Source organism: Talpa occidentalis, unplaced genomic scaffold (assembly GCF_014898055.3).
Source record: "Talpa occidentalis isolate TD23 unplaced genomic scaffold, MPIMG_talOcc4v2.1 talOcc4.9, whole genome shotgun sequence".
Classification (NCBI taxonomy): Eukaryota; Metazoa; Chordata; class Mammalia; order Eulipotyphla; family Talpidae; genus Talpa; species Talpa occidentalis.
The window spans coordinates 59,789,156-59,812,906 of NW_023605305.1; the positions used below are offsets into that span (position 1 = coordinate 59,789,156).

Genomic DNA, 23,751 nt, shown 5'->3' on the forward strand with positions numbered 1-23,751 from the left:
CCATAATCATTTGGTCTGACAAAAGCTGATGGACTGTAGCCTTAACTGCCTGGAATATGGTGATTAAATGGCTGGGAGGATGAGCCATTTTTGTTTCACTATACATTTCTCTGCCTTAATCAAAGATAACCTTCTACCCAAGGAAAGATTTAAAAAGACCGCTTGCCCTCCCCATTTGCAATGATACAGGCACGTCTGACCTTCCTCGAGTGGCCTGTACTTTTAAAATTTTCTCATTCTAAGTAGCTTTACATTATGAAGCACTTAAGATTTTTACTTTTCTGTTTTTCATATGATTTGTGTCAAGTTAAAGGCACATTCCAGAAATCAATCCCTATGGTTTATCTTCCTCCAGAACAGGTCTTTCAGAAAGCTTGAGGCTTAAAATATTTCAATGGAAGGTAGAAAGATTATTATATTTTTAATATTAATAAAAATAAGTTATCAGGATGCTTTTGCTAGAGGTGTGTCCAAGTAACACCTAAATTTTTTTTTTTTAATTTTTTTTTTTTAATTTTTTTTTTTTTAATAGAGGCATGTTTTTCTTTATTTATTTGTTTGCTTGTTTGTTTGTTTTGTTTATACATGCACTGGGTACAGTCAGAAGCGCGGGAGGGTGAGAGAATTCACCAGAGCCAGAGCGGGGAGCAGAGCAGGCAGAAGGACCGAAGTACACTGCTGAGGGGAGCAGCGGGCGACAGGAGAGGTCTGCGCGCCATGTGGGACCCTCCTCCGGTGGCCGGGGAGCAGCCGGGGATTGAACCGGCGCCGCAGAGGCCGCGGGCAGCTTCGCAACCCAGCGCTCTACCGCTGCGCCACCGGGGAGCGGTGAATTTTTTTTTTTTTTAAGATTTTTTACTTATTTTTGTGCAGAAGAACTAGGGTGCAGGCCAGAGCTGTGGAGGGTGAGTGGATTCACCAGAGATAGAGTGGGGAGCAGAACAGGTGGATCTACTGAAATACACTGCTGAGGGGAGCAGTGGGCAAGACAGGAGAGGTCTGCTGCACCATGTGGGTCAGCTCCCTGGCCAGAGATCGAACTCAGTCCCCTGATACTTGTAATCTTTATGCCACAAGGGAGGCCCCCTACCTGAATTTTGGGGGGAAGCATCCGAAGCTCTTTTTGTGCCCACCAAGTTTTGCAAGCTGGTGATGACGGGAGCAATGGAGGGAGGAAAGTTGCTGTGTATGCTGTGGTGACTCCCCTGAAAAGAAACCCAGTGGTTAGCTGTGTGCAAACACTGACTTAAATATCCATACTTAGGGCTTTAATTACTGAGCAGTCATAACTAGGTAATAGAGTCCAAAAAAGTAAGCAAAAAATCACCATACTCTCTCTTACCAGCGGAACACAATCCCATTTAACATTTTCCCCATTGCTTTCTCCATTATTTTCTTTATTATATATGGTTTCAATTCTCAAGGCAGAAAACATAGAATAATTTAAGCATTTCTTGCTCCACATAAAATCAGAGTCCTTTTCCTCGGCTGTCACATTGTGTTTATATATGACCAGTTAATGGACTATGTGTCACGGGACGGCAGTCAATGTTTACTCCCTCATTACCCAAATCATATGATATGTTTTGCTAAAACAAGTACAAGAAAATCCTTAACAGAAACTTGACCAAAGCAGCAAATATCAAGGGAATGGGTTGTCTTAGGAATATGTTTAAAAAAAAAAAATTCTCAAAGCTATTTCAAGATAGTAATTTAGCCCCAACTATTATACTCCACCACTGCCCTCAAATTCTTGTAAATAAATATTGGAGGTCTATAGTTTATAGTTGTGAGTGGTTAGTGGCTAGTCAATGAAGATCACATAGTAAAGGATCTTTCTAATGCAGAAAATATGTCACCAGTAATAAATAATTCTTGCTACCAAATTATTGAGGTTAGGCCTAGTTGCTTCAAAAATTTATAATAAATCTAAGACCACAACTATCACCTGATAAACTATAATGTGATCCATTTCCTTAGTTCTATGACACAAATTGTTTAATATTTTAACTTCCTTAAATATAAGAAATTTCAAATATACACAAAAATTGAAAGAATTATACACCAGACTTCCATATACACTACACCTAGATTCCACAATATTTATTTATCACATATCCATTCATCTATTCACCTAATTTTTAAAAAATTCATTTCAAACTAAGTTACAGACACCTGCATACTTCATAATGGATATATACATTTAAAGGAGTTTAAATGTATAAATGTATATTTTCATTTTTTTCCTGAAAGGATATGATTTAAATCAATGGTGCTATAGAGAGAACTATCCAGAATTGAGGAGACACAGCATATTAGAATTTTTGCCTAAGAAAACCTCAGAACAATGCATTTGCCAGGCCTTTATAAATAGGAACTTTGCCTGTGTTTGCAGTGTTTCCACAGTTGTCTGAGGAAAAGATTTCTCAAGTGTTTGCTTCCAATACACACTTTCCTATGCAGACTAGAGAGAGCTTTCCTGCCTGGTGGAAAAGACATTTTAAAAAAGAGGCTTGGTGGGCTCTAGACTAGAAGATTTCTTGGTCTTTCTGTAGGCCAACTTAGGAAGTTAAAATTGGGCATCCCCCGGTGGCGCAGCCGTTGAGCGCTGGGTTGCGAAGTTGCCTGCGGCCTCTGCGGCGCAGTTCGATCCCCGGCTGCTCCTCGGCCACCGGAGGAGCCGGTCCTTCTGCCTGCTCTGCTCCCCCCTCTGGCTCTGGTGAATTCTCACACCCTCCCACACTTCTGACTGTACCCAGTGCTTGTATAAACAAACAAACAAACAAATAAATAAATTAATCTTTTAAAAAAAAAGTTAAAATTCTCCTTGGTTCTCAAGTGAAGGCATCTGCCACCCTATTTTACAATTTTCCAAAAAGAAATCTGTGCCCCTAGAAAGATCTGATTGCCTTAAATAAGTTGAGTTGAAAATGTTTGGGAATGGGATCCTTTGTTTCTTCATCTGGGCCATGAGCTGGTCTTACTTATCACAGCTGGCTACAAGCCCTCTTCAAATTAGCCAAAGCTCAGTACAGACTCTACTGTCATCTCAGTCATAAGTTTAAGGAATATATATACACACACATGTTATAAATATATATATATACACATAAATATATAACAGTTTTCCTTAAAACTGAATAACTTCTATCCTCCAAAATAAAAATTCTATGCAAGAATATTTGCTACTTTGCCCCAGGTTTCCAAAATATGACAGATAGCATTCATCAGGTAAATCATAATCATGTTTTTTTGGACAGAATGATAGAGTTTCTTAATTTGTTAGCTCTGAGTTTAAGATGAGCATGAACTTTATTAATCACTACAATGCTCATATCCACTTTTCCAGAAGGACAGGAATCCAATTCTACTCCCCACCTCACCTATCAGTCTAAAATTTTCTTCAAACACTGGAAGAATTCCTTTATCCTTTCGTGTCTTAGCATATGCCTGTCAAAGAGGATGAATTCACCCTCTTTCAACAAGTAAAATCCTTTTGGAGTAAGAACCAATGGAACGTCCTTTGTGAAGTTCCTCCATACTCTCCAGAAGAAAAATTTCATTTCCAGTATTATTCATTCTGTACCTTAACTTCCTGTGTACAGTGAGGCTTTAATCAAATACTCAACGAATGAATAGTCTATTAAGGAAGAAGTTGAGACCACTATTTTGCACCTCAAGTTCTCATTGTTGACATGTCTGGTCAGAATCATTACCAACCATTCACTTCTGAAACCCCAATGTAGCACTATGTCTTAGCACATATGATATTTGCTGCCTAATACATAAGCCATAAATGTTAAAAAAACAGAAAAGTTCCAGACTTAGTATATGTTTTAGATTTGACTGCCGTGAGGATCCTCTAAGACAAGTCAGCCAATCTGTGACTCTTTTTGGACAGTGGTACTATGCCTTACCTATTTTTTTTAACACAAATGAGGCAAAAGAGACAGCTAAGAACATTCTAGAAGCACTTGTGTGCTAACCACAAAATCAGAGCAAAGTCCTTGGAGAGGTTTTTAGCCTAAGGCAACCAGGGAGGGGACCAAAAGTAATGATTTTAACCTCAAACAAAGGTCCACCTATAACATCAAAGGGGATTACGGGGTCACATATAAGTTTCTATATTTACATTATGTACCAAAGGGGATGAAATGTGTAGTCTACTATCATGGTTTTGCCAGTTATTACAATGAAAAAAAAAGTACAGTGAAATGTACTTTTTTTTTTTTTTAAATAGAGTGGCACTTACATCAGCTTTACAAATAAACATAAGATGTTTGCTAACTCACAAAATATCCCCCATTAAGACCTCCCTCCCACAAGTGAAACCCCCACACTTTGCTCTCTTAAGAATATACCATTAATTTCCCTCAGCATGTGTGAGTGGCTATTCACAAGTTAACTTTACAGTAATATTTAATTGAATGAATAGAACAATGTTGTGCTAATGAGGGTCAAATTGCCACCAGATGTTGCTTCTTTCTTTCTTTTTTTTTTAAATAAACACAGCTGTGTACATGCAGGCATAGGCAATATAGAACTAATAGTGGAGAAGAAAAGTGGTTCTAAGAAACATTTGTAGGCAATAAAGGAGAGAAAAATCTAGGGATTAATGAATTTCCATCCCACCTTTCATTTTTATTTCAAATACATTAAAATACACCAGGTTTGGTATTGTGAATATGCTCTATGTTACATATTATTTCCAAACAATCACTTATGAAATGGGCAGGTTTCTCCCCATGGGAGCAGGGAAGTGAGTCAGCCTGATGGGAAGCCATCAACAACCTGACTGTTCTGCGATGTCTTTCTTGACGAGGTCCAGGAACCGGCTCGGAGTCTTCCAATCTCTAGCTGTACAAGCCCCTGTGCACACTTGGGAAGACAAGAACAGAACAGAAGTGGAAAACAGTAGCATTTAAGACCTAAATTATCACAGCAGAGTCTCTATTCACCTCTCACTGTAAAAATTGCAAATGGGTGATGAAAGTAATATGCAAAAAGGAAACCCAGTAATTAAAAAAAAATCACACAACATAAAGAAATGTTCAATTCAATGTTATTCCTTTCATGTCTTCTTTAAACATGTTGGAAGGATGAGCTTTTAATTTACCTCTTCCTTTTCCCTTTTGATGGAAGTATTCATGAGCAGCAAAATGATTAAGTGGAAAGAGGAGAACACACAGATCAAACAGAGAGAATCTACAAATACAAATTCTCTCCTGAGTGATAACTGATGGATGACTCTAGAAGGAAATCAGGATTTTAGGCAAACACAATTTGTTGGTCTTAGCCAAAGCTTCCATGGCTATTTGTGAGACAGAATAAAATATACCTGGTTACAGGTGAATGGAAAATTTAAAAAAAATTATTAACCAGTTTCTTCTAAGGGATATAGGACCCCTCTGGCAGAGATACTTGGATGGGGATTTTGAACGTCAGCATCTCTATAGCTTCAGAGAGAGAAACAGCTTGTGTGGCAGGAAAACCACTCAAGCAGAGCTTTGTGTTCTGGGCATGACATTCTACTTTGCAGACTTCATTTGTGAAATGGAAGAATTGGTCTAGATAATCTTTAATATTCCTTCAAGTATTAGTAGCTGGCCTTGATAAATCCATAATCGTATGCTTCCTGACACAGCCCTAGGTGGAAGAGGATGAATTTTACAATTCCAGCAGAGTTGTTTCCATCAATGCTTTTAGAGGACAACTATGTACGCTTGGAATTCTCACAAGTGTGAGAAGCTAGCTTTAGAATTCCCAAAGTAGGGTTTCTTTTAAAGCTGTTCTGATCATTTAAAAATAATCAGAAATTAGATTTCTAGTAAAAAATTAGAGTTGGTGTAAAATTTAACCCATTTTATCATCAAGCTGGATCAAAACCATTCCCGCGAGACTTCAGTTGTGCTAGGCAGGCTAGGAACTCACCTTGAGGATAGTGTCCACAGTCTCCTGTGAGGCACTTCTCATGTCCTCCCCATTCACAGATAAGATCTGATCTCCCTGAATCAATCTCCCATCAAGGTCTGCAGCTCCACCTTTCACGATGTCAGAAATAAACACTCCACTTCCATTTCTGTGAATACCATAAGGTAGTGGGTATTGGCACAACCTAATGTCTTTTCTAAATCTGATATTACTAACATTCTATATAGATACAATAAATTTTAGGTTCTTAAGGACCACACAAAGCCATCTACCAAATGATATTCAGTAATTTCTCAAATGATAAGCCTCAGAGTGCTGGCCACTTAAATATATAGTTTGTGCCTATTAATTTTGTGTACTGTAATATTCACTTCTATTGACTCAAGGACAAAATTTCTGCAAGAGGGTAATTTTAGTAAGTGAAATGAAAATTCACTTTTAAAAGTAGAGTTAAATACTTATAAAATGCACAGGTTATTTCCTTAAAGATCAGTTCAATTATTAGCATCTTATCTATTTCTAGTCTCTTTTTCACTCTTCCTTTTCCTATTTTTATTGTGTTAAGGCTTTGATTATGTTATTTACTTGACAAATAAATGTATGTCTCAAAATTCAAGAGTTAAAAAGGGAGCCTTTAAAAGTTGTCTTTCACTTCTGTTTGTTAGTTCCCAAGTTTCCTTCTCAGAGGCAATCAATGCCAGCCAATTCTTGGGTACTCTGAAGGGACTGTCTATGTATACATAACAAATGCATGTGTGTATAGTATGTTAAAGTATGTTACAGTTTGTGTACAGGTATGTCAAAGGATGTATATGCACATACTACGTTTCCCCTCCATTTTTGTTTTCTTTAATTATGCTTTTTTCACTTAATATACCTTAGTTTTTATTGGCAATTGGAACTTTTCCATTTTTTTTATAGCTGTTTACTATTCTACAAATGTTCCTTAATTTCATTTATCAGTAAACTATTGATAGCTTTCTTTAGTTTGGTGAACAACATGCAATAAATAATATAAGTGAAAACATATCTTTAGGATACATTTCTAGCCATGGAATTGCTTCAAAGAAATTTGAATTTTGAGAGCTACCTATCTTATTTTTTACAAAGGAACACTTATGCCAGGAAATGCAAAATTCCTTACAAACTCAGTCCTAAATATTGGTGCTATACAAAGATTAGCTCATCAATTCACTACTCAATGAAATAAAAGTCATTATTCTAAGAGGATTCTTCCAGGCATAAGTATGTATCACAAGAAAGCAAACTTTGACCTGGGCTCTGTCAGTTGTTCTGTCCCCAGATGTGTGTTGATTCGGTTTAGGAAATGAGCATCAGCTTTTTTGCTTTGCAATGCATTTTTAGAGTGAAAATGAGGTCATGACAGCACAGTGCTTGGCACAAAAATAATGCTCAAAAAATGGCGGCGAATACTTTTATTGTAGTAACTGCTTGGTCTCCTGGAAAAAAACCACTAGGCAACTTATCAGAGTTCCGTGAGGGCACATGTAAAACCAACTTGAATTCTCACACAGAAGATGACTGACACCATCTTCTGATACCATGTGGGAGAGTCACCTGAAAAGCTCAGTCCTGCTGGGATAAACGCACACAAGATATTTAAACCAGGAAATCACACAAGCTAGAATTGCAGCTTCAAGATATTACACACCACTCCAATTTTCTGCAAGATAAACTCACTAATATTCCGAAGCAATTACTCAAATTCCCATCATATGGGTAACACCTTAAAAACCAGCTTAGCTACCAAGATCTACATTTTGGTGTAAGCTATTATTCTGGGGACACCTTTCTTAATAGAAAACTACTGCCATGAAGAATTTGTCCTTCAACTATATGTCTACTCAACTAGTTGTAGCAACTTCTCAGCTAGCTTTAAAAAGATAGTATGAAATTAACATGGTATGAGATGCAGAGCAATTTTTTAAATGCAACATTGTATAAATTCCTCTCTTGCTATGAGCTGTTTCTTGGGTTTGGTTGCTTTAATTAACCCTTGCTGCCTAAGGTCCAAGTGATTCCAAGTTGAAAGAATATGGCTGACTGTGTTTTTATCCTATAAGGAAATAAAAATATGAATAGTCTGGGTTGCCTTGGTTTAGAGTTCCATGTTGATGTGGCACTTTTTTTGGGTAAGATCTTGCTTAGAAGTGTGACTTAAGTGTTTTAAATATTCATAAATATGTGAATTTTAGAAATTCCATCATTAGTTGACACTGGACTTTATCTTTCAGTGTTCATAGGCATTAGTCCACAGAACTTGACTAGAAGGAAAACATCTAATGCATTTTGACTAACACAGCATTTCTTTACCGTTTCCCAACGATGCTGAGGCCCAGTCCTCGGCCAGCCTTCTTGTGCAGATCCACAGGGAAGATCTCCAAGTTCTCCTCGTCCCTGTAGTGTGCCTCATCTCTGTATACCACCAGTCGCACTTTCTGGGGAGTCTGCCTCAGGGCAGTGATGGCTTCTTCGTGGCTGGCACTCCTCAGGTCCATCCCATTAACCTGGAACAATGACCAAAGAGAGATGGGAACTGACAGCACAGACTTCACTGCTCTCTGACTGCCAGAGCGCCTCAATCCAACAATCAGTGAAAAACTGCTAGAAATTACCAGCCATTCCCAAAGCATGTAGGTGCGACCAGTCACAATCCCAGCTGCTTCAATACAAAGGAGGTACCCCTCACATCCCTCCACCCCAAATAAGGAGAAAGCGAGGTTCATATGATAATGCCAGTTTATGTAACTGTGAACTTGACTATGACTCAAGACAGTGGTGATTAACTGGCTCATTTGCTTGCGATCAAAAGGGAAAGTTAACACTGGATTTAACACTCCCTCTTAATGGCTGCCATCACAACAAAACCACAGAAAAGGAAATGGGCCCAGTATTTCCAACAGTGTCAAAGACCACCTGAAGTTCTCTTGCTTGAATCTGGACCATGGTGAGCAGACAGGACCATACATGAGCCAGCAAACTGGCCTGGAAACAGCACAGAGTAAAGCTGTGGCTCTGCTTCTGGCAAATTCATGTGAATTTGTGCAAGTTGTGTAATGTCTGTGGGCCTGTTTCCTTTTCTGTTTAGCAAAGATCATGGCTAACATCTTTATTTTTACTTATTAAATATTTGTGTGCTAGCTCTTTATGAATATTTACTCATTAAATATTTATTCTCACTTTCCAAAATAGATACTGTTACCATTTTACAGATGAGGAAACTGAGACACGGAGTGGTTAAGGGACTTGACCAAGGCTACCTAGGTGGAGGAGCTAAGATCTGAGTCAGATTATCTTTCCACCCTTACTCTCTATATTATGCTGTTCTACAACTGAATCTAACAATGGGCTTACCAGAGCCTCCAACCACAGAGAAGGTCAAGCACTGATGTTGGTTAGTGAATCTGATACAAGGGAGAATTTGAGGGCCAGAGCTGCCCGAGGCTCAAAATGGGTCATTTTCTCAAGGTCATTGCTGGGAAAAGCGATACACATGGCCTAGGTCATGGCCGGATGGATGGCAGGCTCAATCAAGAGTTCCCTCAAGATGTTGACTCCATTTGGCATTCACATCTAGCCCTGTGTGTCTGGAGCATGTCAAGTTTATCTGTGAACGTCTGTTCCTTCTTTTGTACAATGGGTCAGTCCAAGTCTTTTACAATTCTAACATTCCAGAAGCTAAGGGCCTGTAGCATAAAGAATATTACAGAAATGAGAGAGAGAGGACTAAGTTCTTCCTGGAGAAGATGATATTGAGCTATTGCTTAAAACTGAATCTACAAGTCAAGAAAGTACTTAGAAGCCTACTTTTCAAGCTGATTTTTTTTCTCCTGGTATATTTTGGTGGACTTGTTTACTTTTATTAGGGTAACTATAAATACAAGTGGCTTAGAACAAGGGGTTTGGATCAAGATGGACTTCAGTTGGGGTGTTAATTCCAATGTAGTTACTCTATAAAACCTTACATAAGTTACTCAGGTTAAGCTTCAATGTGTCCTCTTTGAACTAGAGATAATAGTAACACTCAGTGTTGTGAGGATTAAATGAAATAAACTCTCTTACACATTTGGCACAGGGTTTGGCACATAGTAAAGCTCAATATAAGTTAAAAGCTGATATTTTACAAGGAACTGAAATAACTGTGGTTATTTCATTGCTGCTATATTTCAACACTGGCATTCACCTGAGGCCCATGAATGCATTCTCATTGTTTGTGGAGGAGCTCACAGAACAAAGGGGAAAACCATGTCTCTAGAAAATGTGGTCTGAGCTGATTATTTTCCTGTACTCCAATAGATGGCACACAAGACCACTTCTGTTACTTAACTGAAAATAAAGTTAGATTCATGGATTGAAGGTGAATCATCTAAGTCTTTTTGAAAGTCTTCCTTTTTGAAAGGGGCTAACAATTATGATTTTAATTAAAAGTATTGTCATTAAACTCTAATACTGCAAATAATTTGTACTAAATTTCCGCATCAAGAAGTCTGCTGAAATCAAAGTGATGTCCAAGTTTGCAGTTTTCATTTCTTCCTCTGGTTACGAAGACACCAGTAAATGCACCAATGATTGTAAGCGAAATAGTGCTGCGTGGCTAGAACACTGCGGAGTGATATATTACCTTAAGTGTCTTGCAGAAGCACTACATGCATTATTTAGAACACTGATTGCAGAGGGGTAGGGGTGGTAATAGTAGGGTACCTGATTTGGGAAAAAGAGCCATAGGAAGCCCAGTTTTCTGGGCTACAATCTCTGAGTAGGTTGAGCATGTGGGGGAAGTGTGTGAACCATCGCTTGAAAAGGGAAGAATAGCCAACCTAGGATAGCAGTTTCCATTATTTTATTCCACAAGGAAAATAAGGCATTAACCCTATCTTTCTGTTCCCACTTGCACAAAAAATAGAAGGCAATAATAAGAGAAAGGGTAGGGTAAGAGGAAGCACTGACTCTAAAAGGACAACCACAGAAAGGGCAGTTCTTGCTACTCAGAGTCATAAATGTTGCCATGCTAAAGAATTATTTGAGTATAAATTTTAAGCAAAATTTGGCTTGCCCTAATCTTAACACCAGGTTAGTATTAAAACCATAGATGGCCAATTTTCGCGATGCAGGGGACTCTCAATAGTAGGAAAAAAATGGCAAAGCACTGATTTAGGGTTGCCTTGTTTCATGGTCTTAAAATGTACACTGAAGGCAGCCTGTCCACTTCTCAAGGCAACATGCAGGCCACAAGCTGATTATGTATCATCATGCACCTGCACAGAGACCACACTTAGAACAAGTCTACATGTGGGGTCTAAAGGGACTTACAAAGCAAACTTGTTACTTGACCAAGGTGAGAGTTCTATTTCTTAGCTAACAAGTAATATGCTGTAATGGATTAGACCTTGTCTAGGGTAAGAGACGATGTTGGCCATCTCTATTGAGAAGTGTATTGGGTATATATTGGGTACTAAAATTTGGCCAGATGTAGAGAAATGGTTTACTTGACCTTTCAAATTCTCCTTCCAATTAAAACAAATTAGCTTTCTTCATGTTAAGTTGTCCTGAGTGTTCATTTATACATGAATATTTTTTTTTAATTGAAGGGATGTTGATTTACATTCTTTTTTAATTTAATATATTTTATTTTATATAATTCTTACATCATTTTTCATTTTTGCACAATGCATGCATTTTCATTTTGGTTATATTCCCCATACAATTCCATCCCTCTTATTTTGACCCTAATCCCTCCTCTTCTCTCCGCCCCCGACTCTGCCCTATAGTATAAAAGATAAACTCATGTAATTTGCAGCAACATGGATGGAGCTGGAAGGGATCATGCTCAGAGAAATAAGCCAAAAAGAAAAAGAAAAATACCGGATGGTCTCACTCTTAGAAGGAATTTAGAAAACCTAAATAAGGGACCAGGAAAAAGACTAATTATAAAAAAGAAAAAATCAAAATGAATATGTTTTATAGGAGAAAGCAGAGGGTCTATCCAAAACAAATAGTTAAAAAAAATTTATGCCAAAGTAAATTGTTTCAAAATAAATGATTCATATTTAAAGTATAGTATTCTGTGAATTAATGTGACTTTAAACATGTGCAACCATCACCACACAACATAATGCACACAGTAGATTCAATTTTAAGTGACTATTATAGAGTGTTTTGTGGGTGTAAATATCATGTGAGTATTAGGTATGTATGAAACTATATTTGTTGGAATATTCAATCTATTCACCTTCTGAAGCCAATTATAGCACTAGTTAAATAGAAAAATCTAGGGAGAACCCTCTCTTCTCCCCCAATATCCTGATCACTAGAAAATGGTGCTGTATGCTAAAGTAGTCAAGCTAATTCCCAAAGAGGCCTCACTTATTTTTCTAACCTTATACATTTGTACCTTAATGAATGTACTGGGAATATGTCCTAATCCAATGATGAAGCACAGTAAAGGCCTGCAGAGAAATCCTATAACTTGCCCTGAATTTAATTTGCAGTCAGCCTGACCTCTCCTTTAACTCCTTCTTGCCTTATTTTCTGCCCTCTATTATATCTCTGGTTTCATCTTGGGAGGCAGAAATGAACCACCGAAGGGAAAAATAAAATTCTATGATGTCATTCAGAATGTGCTATATTAAAGCTGCAAAGCAAAAATGCACATGCCCACCATAAAATCTTAACTATTCAATTAAATTCATCCAATGAAAGAAATAAATGTTGCCTAAAGGTTTCACACCATCGAAAAATCTCTTTAGTTCCACCTACCAGAACGCCTGGCATTGGCTTCCCATTCATCCGTTCCCTAGTTTAGACACTGCTTGCCTTGGCACTTTTTAAAAGGCTTTAACACCTTTGCTAAATGAGAGTCAATTTGAAAGGCAAGTTAAGCATTTCAATTTTTAAAAAGTATCATTTACAACCTAAAGGCAGAAGAGTCTACATTTTCATCCACTAGAAAACAAAGATGGCAAAGCATAGACATTTATTTGATATAAAGATTTATTGGGCATAATAAAATAATACTTAAACTTGCAGTGAAGTCTTTTAAATATCAGGTATGTGGGTTTATGTGTAGGAGTCTATATGAACGTGTTTTTAGGAGGGAATTTAGTAAGAATAATGGAAAGGCAAAAGAATCAAACTGTAGTATGACAGTCTTATTTGACAATAATATCACAGAATCATAAGTTGTGCTTTTCCTTTTAATGAGTTTTCACAGACATATTTAGGTTGATAATCTGTCGTGATTCTAATGGTACTCAGTGTACATTTTAAAAAAGAAATAAAGTACATGTTTTGTTAAATGGAAAAGAAACGAGGATTGCGTAGAAGACAGTGAATAAACAAGCTTTGTACATCAAGGTCAGTAAAGGAACCATACTTAGTGGTATAAAATAAAATTCATAACCACATACCTCTAATATCTGGTCTCCACCCCAAAGTCTTCCATCTCTGGCTGCTGCTCCTTCTTCATAGACTTCATGTATAACTATAGCATCCTACAAAAAAAATTCTTAATTTTCAAACCTATAAATTGTTCCTTAAGCAAACAACCAAATCATAGATGGCAAGTCCAGAATTGGTTATTTGCTAATAGTCTTATTTTATTTGACCTAAAGATAAACAATTTGTGGTAAGATACATTCAGAGATATAATTTTTCTGAAGTTTATTATTTCATTCCTTTAGGACTAGCTTTGCCTAGTATTTCAAGTTAAACTTCCTCCATATGTATTACTGTTAACCCTATATACATTGCTGCTGTGTGTGAACTTGAGGTGACCTATGCGTCATTCTTATTTACATTTTATGGTGTATTTTGAAACATGATTTCAGCTATTTATTGGTATTAAAGGACTTAGCATAGATGTGTGGCCTAGTGAAGGGTGTTTGTCAGGCCTCATTACTTGGGCAATGAAAGGAAAGTTTCACCAACTGGTCCTGGAGCACATAGCATGGGGTGGAAAGAGCATTAATGGATTTAAGTGTAAGACAGCTGTGGATTCGAATCCTGGCTCTACTATTATGTAATCTTGGGCAAATGAACTCTCCTGAACTCAACATTCTGAACTATAAAATCAGGACAGAATCTAAAGTAAGTGAGTTTTGGTTGAAGAAGTGTTTCACAGTTTGTGAATTGAAAACAAAAATTGTATTACTTTAAATTAATACCCTTAAATATTTCATTATCATAAAAAGACCGTGTACCAATGTAAAGGACTGAAGCAATACCATAAGGTGGCAAACCAGAGGGAGAGGAGACGTGTCTCCCATCTCAGGCCCTCAATCCCACTCCCCAGACCCTTGGCAGTTTTCTAAGGATCCTCCAGACAATTTACATCAGTACACCCAATTATTTATATATTTTTTCTGAGACTATTTTTAAGATATTCAATTGTGTTTATTTGCACTATTTCTCCCTCCCCCACCCCTTACTCCTCATGTTGACCAAGTAGCCAAGCTCTGAAATTCCATCTCAGTGATTTTTGTGGAAAGCAATCAGAAGTCACTGGTTCTTTTGGTTTTCCAAAAAACTGAAGGGCACTGAAAAGAATATGTTGAATAGAATATGATAGTTGTATTGGGAGAGGAAACTGAGTAGAACAGAGGTCTGTGGGTCCCATGAGAAGTGAGTCCCATGAGAATTTGAGCCCTCTGCTGACTACAACCCTCAGCACACACACAAATTGCAAAACTCTGCAGGCAATGGTCAAGTCAGAGGGATTCTAGGCATAGTGGATCCTACCTGTGTCCCAGGCCCTGGGGGTGAGGAGGCTGGGGGTGGGGGTGGGGTGAGGGTGGAAGCAACAGAATTTCTGGATTTAAAGAGATCATGGTCAAGTATGAACTATAAATTGATGATGAAGACCCCATCACAAGGGCCTACCAATATCTGGGTGTTTTTGGGAGATATTGGAATCCCAAGAACCAATGAGCTACCAAAATGACTGAGGTTGAATTCTGCCTTACTGCAGAGGTATGGAGCCTCAGATTTAGAATTAAATTGATATGAATAAAGAAATATTTCTTGCAAAAATATAACAAGAAAAAAATCCAAATGAAACCTACATCCTATAAGAAAAGTTTCTATGTAGATTCTGGTGTAGAAAAGCAACGAAATAAGAGGTCCACAACCAGATAAATCATCTGGATTCCAAGTATCTTCTCAATATTAAATACTTCACTTTTATAATCACACAGTTTCTGAAAATATTCTTATTATAGTAATTAGAGAGGTAGCACTGAGATTCAGGAAATGCTCCTTGATCTAGACAATTTCCATTTTAGATTCTGTACCAGCAACAGATTCTAGACCATTCTTTGTTTTAACACTGACTTATAAAATTTCCAGGCCCAAGGAGTATTTACAGCCAAAAGTATGTTGCTCTGATCTGTTTCAAGGGAATGACTTTGAGAAAACTTGCTGTATCAGTGGATTGAGGCAACCTCAACAATACTGCCAAGATGACAATGAGGGACCTTTGTGAGAGTGAGGGACACTTTGTGAAGATAAACATAGGGAGAAACTCACACATGTCCCTGGTAAATACCCCCTGTGATACTGGTTTTCAAAATTTGCTGCCAAACATCCCATCTTCACTGGATTTTAAATAGCTTAGTTTTCAGCACACATTTCATTGATCCTGGAACATTGCAAGAATGAAATGAGAAATTTTTCTTTGTTCATACTCAAAAAAAAAAAAAGAAAAAGGCACCATGGGGTTTTTATTCCTTAAAAGTAGCCTGAATCCAAAATTCTTAGATACTTCTTGGATGCTTAGTGAGCTGTCACACATAAAAGGAAACTTCTGTTAATAGTTTCAATAGTCTCAAATAAATAATGAACTCACTGCCGATGACCTGTTTTTGGCCCATGAGTCTTTCTGTATATTAAAAAAAACTCCCCATGTATTTCTTTCCTTTTACTTGACTACTACTGTGATTTTTCTTAAAGTTATCAGTGAAAACAGAAGGAATGACAAGACACTCTGAACTGTTAATAGAAAAGGCCACATTTCTTACCATGTGGCTGGTGTGCTGAGTGTTCTATGAAGCTGTGGTTCTGGACAGTTGCATTATCTCGGGTGATGAGGTGAGGAGTGAGGACAAACAGTTAACTAGAAATGTGGGCCAGTGAGTCAGAAAGAATAATGAATTTAGTTTTCAAAACTTACATACTTCACAGTGTAAGAAAGAATAGTGAAAAAGAAATACTGGATTGGGGATATTTTGCCCATTTTTTTGATAAGGCTACATTAAGACTAATTCTTTCTTGTTTTGAAAAATTGTGATTAGGGGAAATCAAGGGTCACTAATGAAAGAGCGCCTTTGTTATTCTAAATATAAAATTTGCAGTTGATTATACACATGATTCTTATCTCCTCACTGCATATCTCCCCCATAATTTAATGCTCTGAGCTACTCAAGTAAAAGTGTTTGCTAGCAAAGCTCTGAAGGATTTCTCCCCTATCAGCCCCTCCCACCTACTGCTGCATATTTAAATAACATTCCTTCACCCTGTAATACCTCAGTGACTCTTGTCTACCAACACCAATGACTTCTTCTAAAACTCATTTAATCCAGAAGCAGTCTATTAATCATTTCCCTGTGGGTGGGTTGTTGGCTTACCCTGAGGAAAGGCTATAGAGACAAATGATTATGAGCTTGGTCTCTGGAGTCAGACTTCTTGGTCCAAATCCTGGCCCTGCTACTTTTGGCCACAGGCCTTGGAAAGACTGTTAACTACTCCAGGCTTTAGCTTCCTCCTTTTTATATAGTTTTAACAGTATTATCTACACATAAAGCTTTGCGTACAATGCCAGCACATAGTAAGGAACTTATAACATCTCTTTTATTTAACAACTTTGTGCCAAAGATGCTCCATACTTCACATTTGTCCCATTTAATTCTCATAACAACTAAGCAAGTTCAATTATTAGTCTCATTTACAGCTGGCGAAACAGTCGCCGAGTTGAATCATGTCTTCGCAGCTTCTAAGTAGGAGAGATGAAATTCTGACTTGGGATCCTTTAACACCAAGGTCTGTGTTCCTACCACAATAGCAAGTTTGTCATCTGTTTTGAGTATTTTATTTTGTACTTATGTAAAAACTAACTTGGGATTTTCCATATGGCATCAATTCTATTGAAATATTGTCTCCTCAACTCCATGGCAAGAGCCTTGAGGGCATGAACTGATCATTTTATAGAGAGTGAACACAAAGATAACTTGTGGAAGTGGAAACTGAACCCTTTGGCTTAACGATGTGGGGTGAAGATCTATGGGTCTCACTTGCTAATGTTAGTCTATGATTAGGGGTTTGCACTACACAAAGCTTGAGGGGCAGATTTCTTCCCACCCCAACATGGAGTCTCTCCTTTAATTGTACTTGCTATTCTTTGTCTCTTTCCTTCCTTCCATCTTTTCTTCCTTCCTTCTATCTTTTCAGCCCTATTTCTGTGTACCCATATTATTCACTGAATGCATTTTTTTTCTGATAATGCATTTTTTTCTGACCTGCTTACTTGCTATCTTAGATAAGGCCAACAATTTCCCTCTGGATATTCTATTCATATGTTAGCCCTAGAGTCAGAGAAGAATTTGATCAGTGAGTTGAAGAAGCTTTCAACACAGGAAAAGTCTTCTTCTTAAAAACTCTTTCTAGTCTAGGTATGAAGCATATTTGACTGAGGAAAATGCCTTTATTCTAGAAATAGGGATAACATTTTAAAAAGCAGACACCCAGGTAGAAGTAGCTGGCTTGTTTATTCATCATATTCTTGAAAGAATTATGGTTCTAATGTCTCCATTTCTAGAAGAACAAGTATGTATGTACTTGTAACGCTACCAGAGGAGGCTGGTAGCGTTAGTATGTCATAGCTTACCTTAGTCCTAAGTTTCTGATAGTCAATTATTAGAATATACAACCAAAATCCCTATCACACATGGATATTAAATACATCTGAATTTTCAGAGCATTTGTTTGAGCTCAGAGAGCAGTTCAAAGGAGCCAAGTATAAGGGACTTAATTATCACTGAGCTCCACAAAAATCACAAACTCCTCCATGGGCATTTAAGCTCTGAATTGCTGGAAGAGAATTTCACAAGAGGCAGTAATGCATCCTTAGACAGAGTCAAAGTCATCAGCCTCTTCAGCTCATCAATCACCATCTTCTTTACCGTTCAAGCTGCCAACAGGTAGACAAAGTAACTCATAAACACACCAATCACTCAGCAAAAGGCAATTTTATTGTTGTCACAATAGGCCCATAACACTTAAAGAAGCCATGTGTTAGAGAAATTAACCAAGGGTCTCTTGTGGATTGAAGGGCAGCAATGAGCACCAGTGTGTGGATGAACTATTTCCACAGAATCAGATTTCTAGATATTTGGTGGATTGTTTTAACAAGAATTGAGGACAAAACTTTGATAAAGAATTATATGGTAGTTATTACTATATAGGAATATATATGGTTTACTTTTATAGCTTGCAGGTATGTTTTACTTCATTTGGATCACTGCAGAGTTAAACCTAATTATTCTGAAACTCATAAAAGCCCCTGTACCCACTCCTCTTTCTCTGTCTCTCTCTCTGTCTCTCTCTCTCTCTCACACACACACACACTAAAAGACATTTTAACTACAGAAAGGTTCATATTGAACTTCACAGTTAAGTGGAAAGCATATTTATCAATGATCCAAAAAGAGTGTTATGTTTTATTTCCTTGCCTTACGGGAAAAATCCTTAATGAGAAAGACCCATGAGGATGAAAAGAAGTATTGAAAACATTTCATATAAAATGGGTATTTCCTCCCTTCCTCTGGAAAAAAACCATGGTTCAGATCTGTGACCTTAGAGCATTTCAATGCCTGCTTGAAACATTTTCAGTTCCCTCAATGGTTGTCACTGTTTAGAAAGCATCTACAGACATGTCTTCCACAAAGTAGACCACTTTCTCAGCAGAAGGACAAACCAACAAGGACTGACAGTACAGTCTAATGTTGTGCAAAACTACATTCAGGTCTTTACTGCAAAACACATGCAGATGGATGAACGAGTCACTGATTTGTGAGATCTATGGCCATTCCAGACTTTAAAGAGAAAGTGCTGGGTTCAAACTGTTAAAGTGTATCTTGCTTTGATCAAAGTTGGTAAGAACCCAGGTCTGAGAAGGAGGGGAGTTACCCTTTCTGAAAGCTCTGCAGATGGCCAACTTTGCAAGTGGTTCTGTAGGGACCACTCAGTTCATGACACTTCACATTGGTCAAGGACAGAGTAGTAGGACATGGTTTCTTAAGCCATTAGCATGGCTCTAGAAGTTTAGAGCTCTATGAACCCACTTTCTTGTGAAAGTGAAGCAGAAAAGGACATTTTACACAGATGCTTAGGAATAAGATTTTTTAATTTGCAGACCTGAAGAAGTTGTACTTCCATAGGCTGAGAGAGATCAGAAGCAAATGGTGTTAACCACACTGTTTTCCTAAGCATCTCAGAACAGGTCAGACATCAAATACTCTCCATAAACCTCTGCCACAAATGGAACAAAGAGTCTATATATGCTAATCTCCATTTATTCATTTACTCTAAAATGTTTGAGATAGGGTACGAGGATAGGGACATACGAATCCTTCAAAGAAAAAGAAAGTGGATCACAATATTCAGTAACCATTATTTTGGAACACTGAAAATATTCTTAGATAATAAACTATAGACAACATACATGAGCATTAAATCAGCAATAGACACAGTGACTCTTGATATAAAAGCAAGCATTACATGATCAGTTATACAGGTATCAGTAACACCAATCTCTGTCTCTCAGTCTCTCCTTCTGTTTCTGTGTATGTCTATGTTTTTAAGTATCGGACTAAGTAAGCTATCTTAAAACTCAAAGTTGGGGATTGCAAACTCTTGCATACATTTATAAGAAACTAAAATGTGGAATGACAATCAGCAATAAAAAGGCTAATATAAGTATTGCTGCAAATATATAACAATGTTTCACATTTTAAGATTCTGAAAAGCTTTCTCTTCTCAAGTTCAAAAAAGAAACTGTTTTATATTTGCTTTAAATGGAGTGCCCCTGCCAAGGCTGATTTAACAAAAAGTTGATACTCATCAATAATGAATATAATTTTTCATACTGAAGTACAGATTTATTTTAAGGAAATGGGATAATATTTGCATTATATTTTATAAGTCCCTATAGTTCCATCTGGTCCTTATTTATCTAAATTTTACACAGAGCTTGCATAATATTTTTGCTTACAGTGATATTCTTTAAGATCAGAAATGCCCAAATCTGGAAATTCAAAGGTACTTTCGTTAACATTCTTTCAGTGTGATTCATAGACTTTTTGCAAACTTTGCTTTGATTTTAAAATAAAACTAAGGTAATAAGATGTTTTGTATAAAAATATATGACTTAAGCAGTAACGATAAAGGGAGCTTAACTCTGGGGGATTACACGCCAAAGCAAACCACACTCCTTGTGAAATAGGCTATGCAAAGTTCATTTGAAGGGGAACAGCAAAATAAAACACTTAATCAAATGTATAATGGCTTTCTATTGTTACTTAAAAAAATATCTGGTGGTTTAAGTTGCTGCAGTTCTAAATTTAAATTTTGAAAAGAAGTAATAGTGAAACAATAGCACATAACATGATGAATGAAGCTTTAAATGAGGTCACATCAGAACTGGACATATGGTTATAGCCAGACAACACATGTTCCTCACTTCAGTTTCTAGATGGATGAACTTTGCCACATAGTATCCAAATGGGAGAGTCCTTCTACCTTGATACTTTTCTGCCAAGGTATTGCCCTAGAGAATTCCTGCTTAATAAGAATGAATTAAATTAGTACTAAATAGGTAATAAACAAGTATAAATTTGAAACTCGGAGAGAAATAATAAGATTCACAAACTGATATTCTGAGCCTTTTTAGGAGTATTTAAATTTTATAATTTCTCCTAAAAATTCATACCTCATTTACAATGGGATGGACTGAGATTACAAATGCAAAACAAGTGCTTTTTCTGACTTACTCTTACAAAGAGACAAGCTTATCTCCAGATCCAGAAAAGCAAACAAGTATAGCAACTAGGGTTTACACTATAAACTTGACTTTCCAAAAGTGATACCAGTTACTAGTTTCCATAAAAGAAACAAAACCACAAAGATTAGGCTTTATTTACCCCAGTTAAAAAACAAAACTCAAGACTTGGAAATTTTAAGAAATTTTTAAGGTGGGACTGAGAATGAATTTCTTATACTATCATCATATTGAAAAAGAAAGTGGTAATTGTAAATGTTCTTCCCTAGTCAAAAAAAACCAAAGCCTAATAATAATAGTAATATTCTTGCAGAATGGGACCTGCCTTTGTCAGTACACTTCTTGAGAAGGATGACTCACCATCCCCAGGCAATTCATTCTACCTTGAATGGCTGATGTTTAGAAAGTTCTGCTCCATAATGATGTGAAATTTTCTTTTCACTAAGCCTCTTGGGAGCACTTGAATCAGTTTACCCTTTCTCCATGACTGTAGCCTTATGTTTGCCGAAAGTCATCAGTGTCCTTCCTGGACATCCCTTTTCCAGTCTGTTCAGTTCTTCCTCAAATGACGTGGTCTGTGAACCACACAATCATGCCCAGAAATGAACAGGTGTTTTAACTGCAGTTAAACTGATCAGAGAGGCACTCCAGGCAAGTCTGTCAGCCCATGCAAAGGCCCTGCCTCTGGAGAACATGACTCCTTAAAGGAGCTGAATGAGGTCTGAGTGGCTGGAACTTGGTGTGGCAAATGAGGCTGGATAGAGGTAACCTCTCAACCTCTCTCAACCTCCCCCCTCCCCCCTCTCTTAAAATAGCCCTTGATAGCTGATTTCAGAACTGAGACACCAAGTTGGGAGGGGAAAGAACAGGGAGGGAGGGTGGAGTATAGGTGAATTGGTGGTGAGTGCACTATGGTGGAAAGACCTGATGGGGGGTACCCCAATGTTATGCAGTTAAAAATAAAAAAAAGTCATATTTTTAAATATGCAAGGTACTAAGTGGACATATTAAAAGAAATAAAAATAAAACAGGTCTATTTTCAAGAAATTCATGGTCTGGTGGGGCAGATGGATAACTTCTTTGTACAGGTGAAGGCTGATGACACATAGTAAGTCGCATGGCAGTGCTAGAAGAGCCCAAATGGTGTGGCTTAGGAGTCAGATGGTCTGTTCAAACTCCAACTGGATCTCCAGCTGTTACTGTGTCCTTGGAAAGTCATCTCGCTTACCTGGGTCAGTTTCCTTACCTGTAAGGAAATGGGGATAACACCACCCCTCTTACATGGTTGTTGTGAGGATTAAATGAAATGAATGATCCATATTAATTACAAAAGAAAAGCACCTGAATCGCTTAAAAAATCTGATGCTTAAAACAATATGTAATTATCTAGAAACCAAGTCATGGATGCTGGTAGTATACCACAACCACACAGAACAAAGGAGGTAAGGATCTACTTTAAAATCAGTGTTTAACTGAGCTCAATATAGGCAGGCACTTGGAAAAGTCCTTTATATTCATTATCTTAGTTAATCTACCTAAACAACCTTAAGAAGTAAATTGGTCATCACTAGTATTTTACAAACGAAACAGATTTAACTTGGAAGGGCTTAGTTGTGTGTTCAGGTCCCAGGCTAAAGATCGGGGATTCTGAGGTCATGGAATCAGCATCACTGCTCTGCTCTACTGCCTATGAGGTGTAACAGAATACAATTTTCTATAGTCTGGGGCCTTTGTCAATGGTACCTACAGAAAGGAAAATGCATAGATCCCTGGCGAATCTTTGTTTACTCCACTTCATTAGTTCAATTCCAAATACAGTTCAGCTCTATCAATATCCTAAAAGATTTAAGTTTTTCTTTCCTTTCTCTAGAGTTCCTAAAGTTGACAATAGAACAGCCCCGATAAATGACCCTGGTGAGCTGTTGTACTTCTTCTGATGACACTGGAGATAAAACTTCTATCAATAAGTAAAATTACTGAGAAGGGAGCAGTGAAGGCTCTGGGAAAGGGTTAAGGAAATGGTGCAAGCATCACAAGAGTAAGAGTGCCTGGTATTTTATTTGGCTGATGATGTCAAGTCCTGAAAGGTAGCATTTCATACAGATTATCTTTCCAACAAGGGAGACAGAGTGAAAGCGAGCAAGCAGGATCAAGATGAGAGGATAAATAGAAGGAAATAAAACTAAGAATCAATGTACTTCTTCTGTTAAAGGATGTGCCTTGTCTGATTTACAGGCTGTATGTCCACGCTGTCCCCCAAGTCCACATATTGCAATCCTAACACCCCAATGTGATGGTCTTAGGAGGTGATTAGGTTGTGAGGGCAGCATCTTCATGAACAGGATTAGTACCTTTCAAAAAGATGGTCCTACAGAGCCCCCTCACCCCTTTACCATGCGAGGGCACAATGAGAAGCCTGCAACTCAGAGGAGGGCCCTCTTTCGATCATGTTGCTCCCTGATCTTGGACTTCCAGCCTTGAGAATTGTGAGAAGTAAATTTCCATTGTTTCCAAGTTACCTTGGACAGGGTTATTTCACTCAATTTTGTAGCTTCAGCACTAAGCAAACATATGTAACCTATCACAGAGCGCCACATGCACTTAAAGTAGATTTGGGAGCAAATCATAAGATTAAAACAACAGAGGCAGAAGTTTGTCACTGAGGACTGGGTCCAGGTGTGCTCATAAACCTTTCCATAAGGCTCGCCCTCATCATTATCTTGGTATTTTAAAAGGTCTATTTAGATGACTGG

At 37.6% G+C, this 23,751-nt stretch overlaps 1 protein-coding gene across 1 annotated transcript in view; it reads right to left on the reverse strand.

Moving 5' to 3' along the window:
• Positions 1–23,751, reverse strand: part of PATJ (PATJ crumbs cell polarity complex component) — a 274,406-nt gene that overhangs the window by 27,968 nt on the left and 222,687 nt on the right. The window contains exons 35-39 of the mRNA XM_037500637.2: positions 13,359–13,442; positions 8,266–8,459; positions 5,932–6,079; positions 4,792–4,878; positions 1,091–1,205 (exon numbers count right to left, since the gene is read on the reverse strand). Of these exons, the coding sequence (XP_037356534.1) occupies positions 1,091–1,205; positions 4,792–4,878; positions 5,932–6,079; positions 8,266–8,459; positions 13,359–13,442 (628 nt within the window). The remainder of the gene's footprint in view (positions 1–1,090; positions 1,206–4,791; positions 4,879–5,931; positions 6,080–8,265; positions 8,460–13,358; positions 13,443–23,751) is intronic.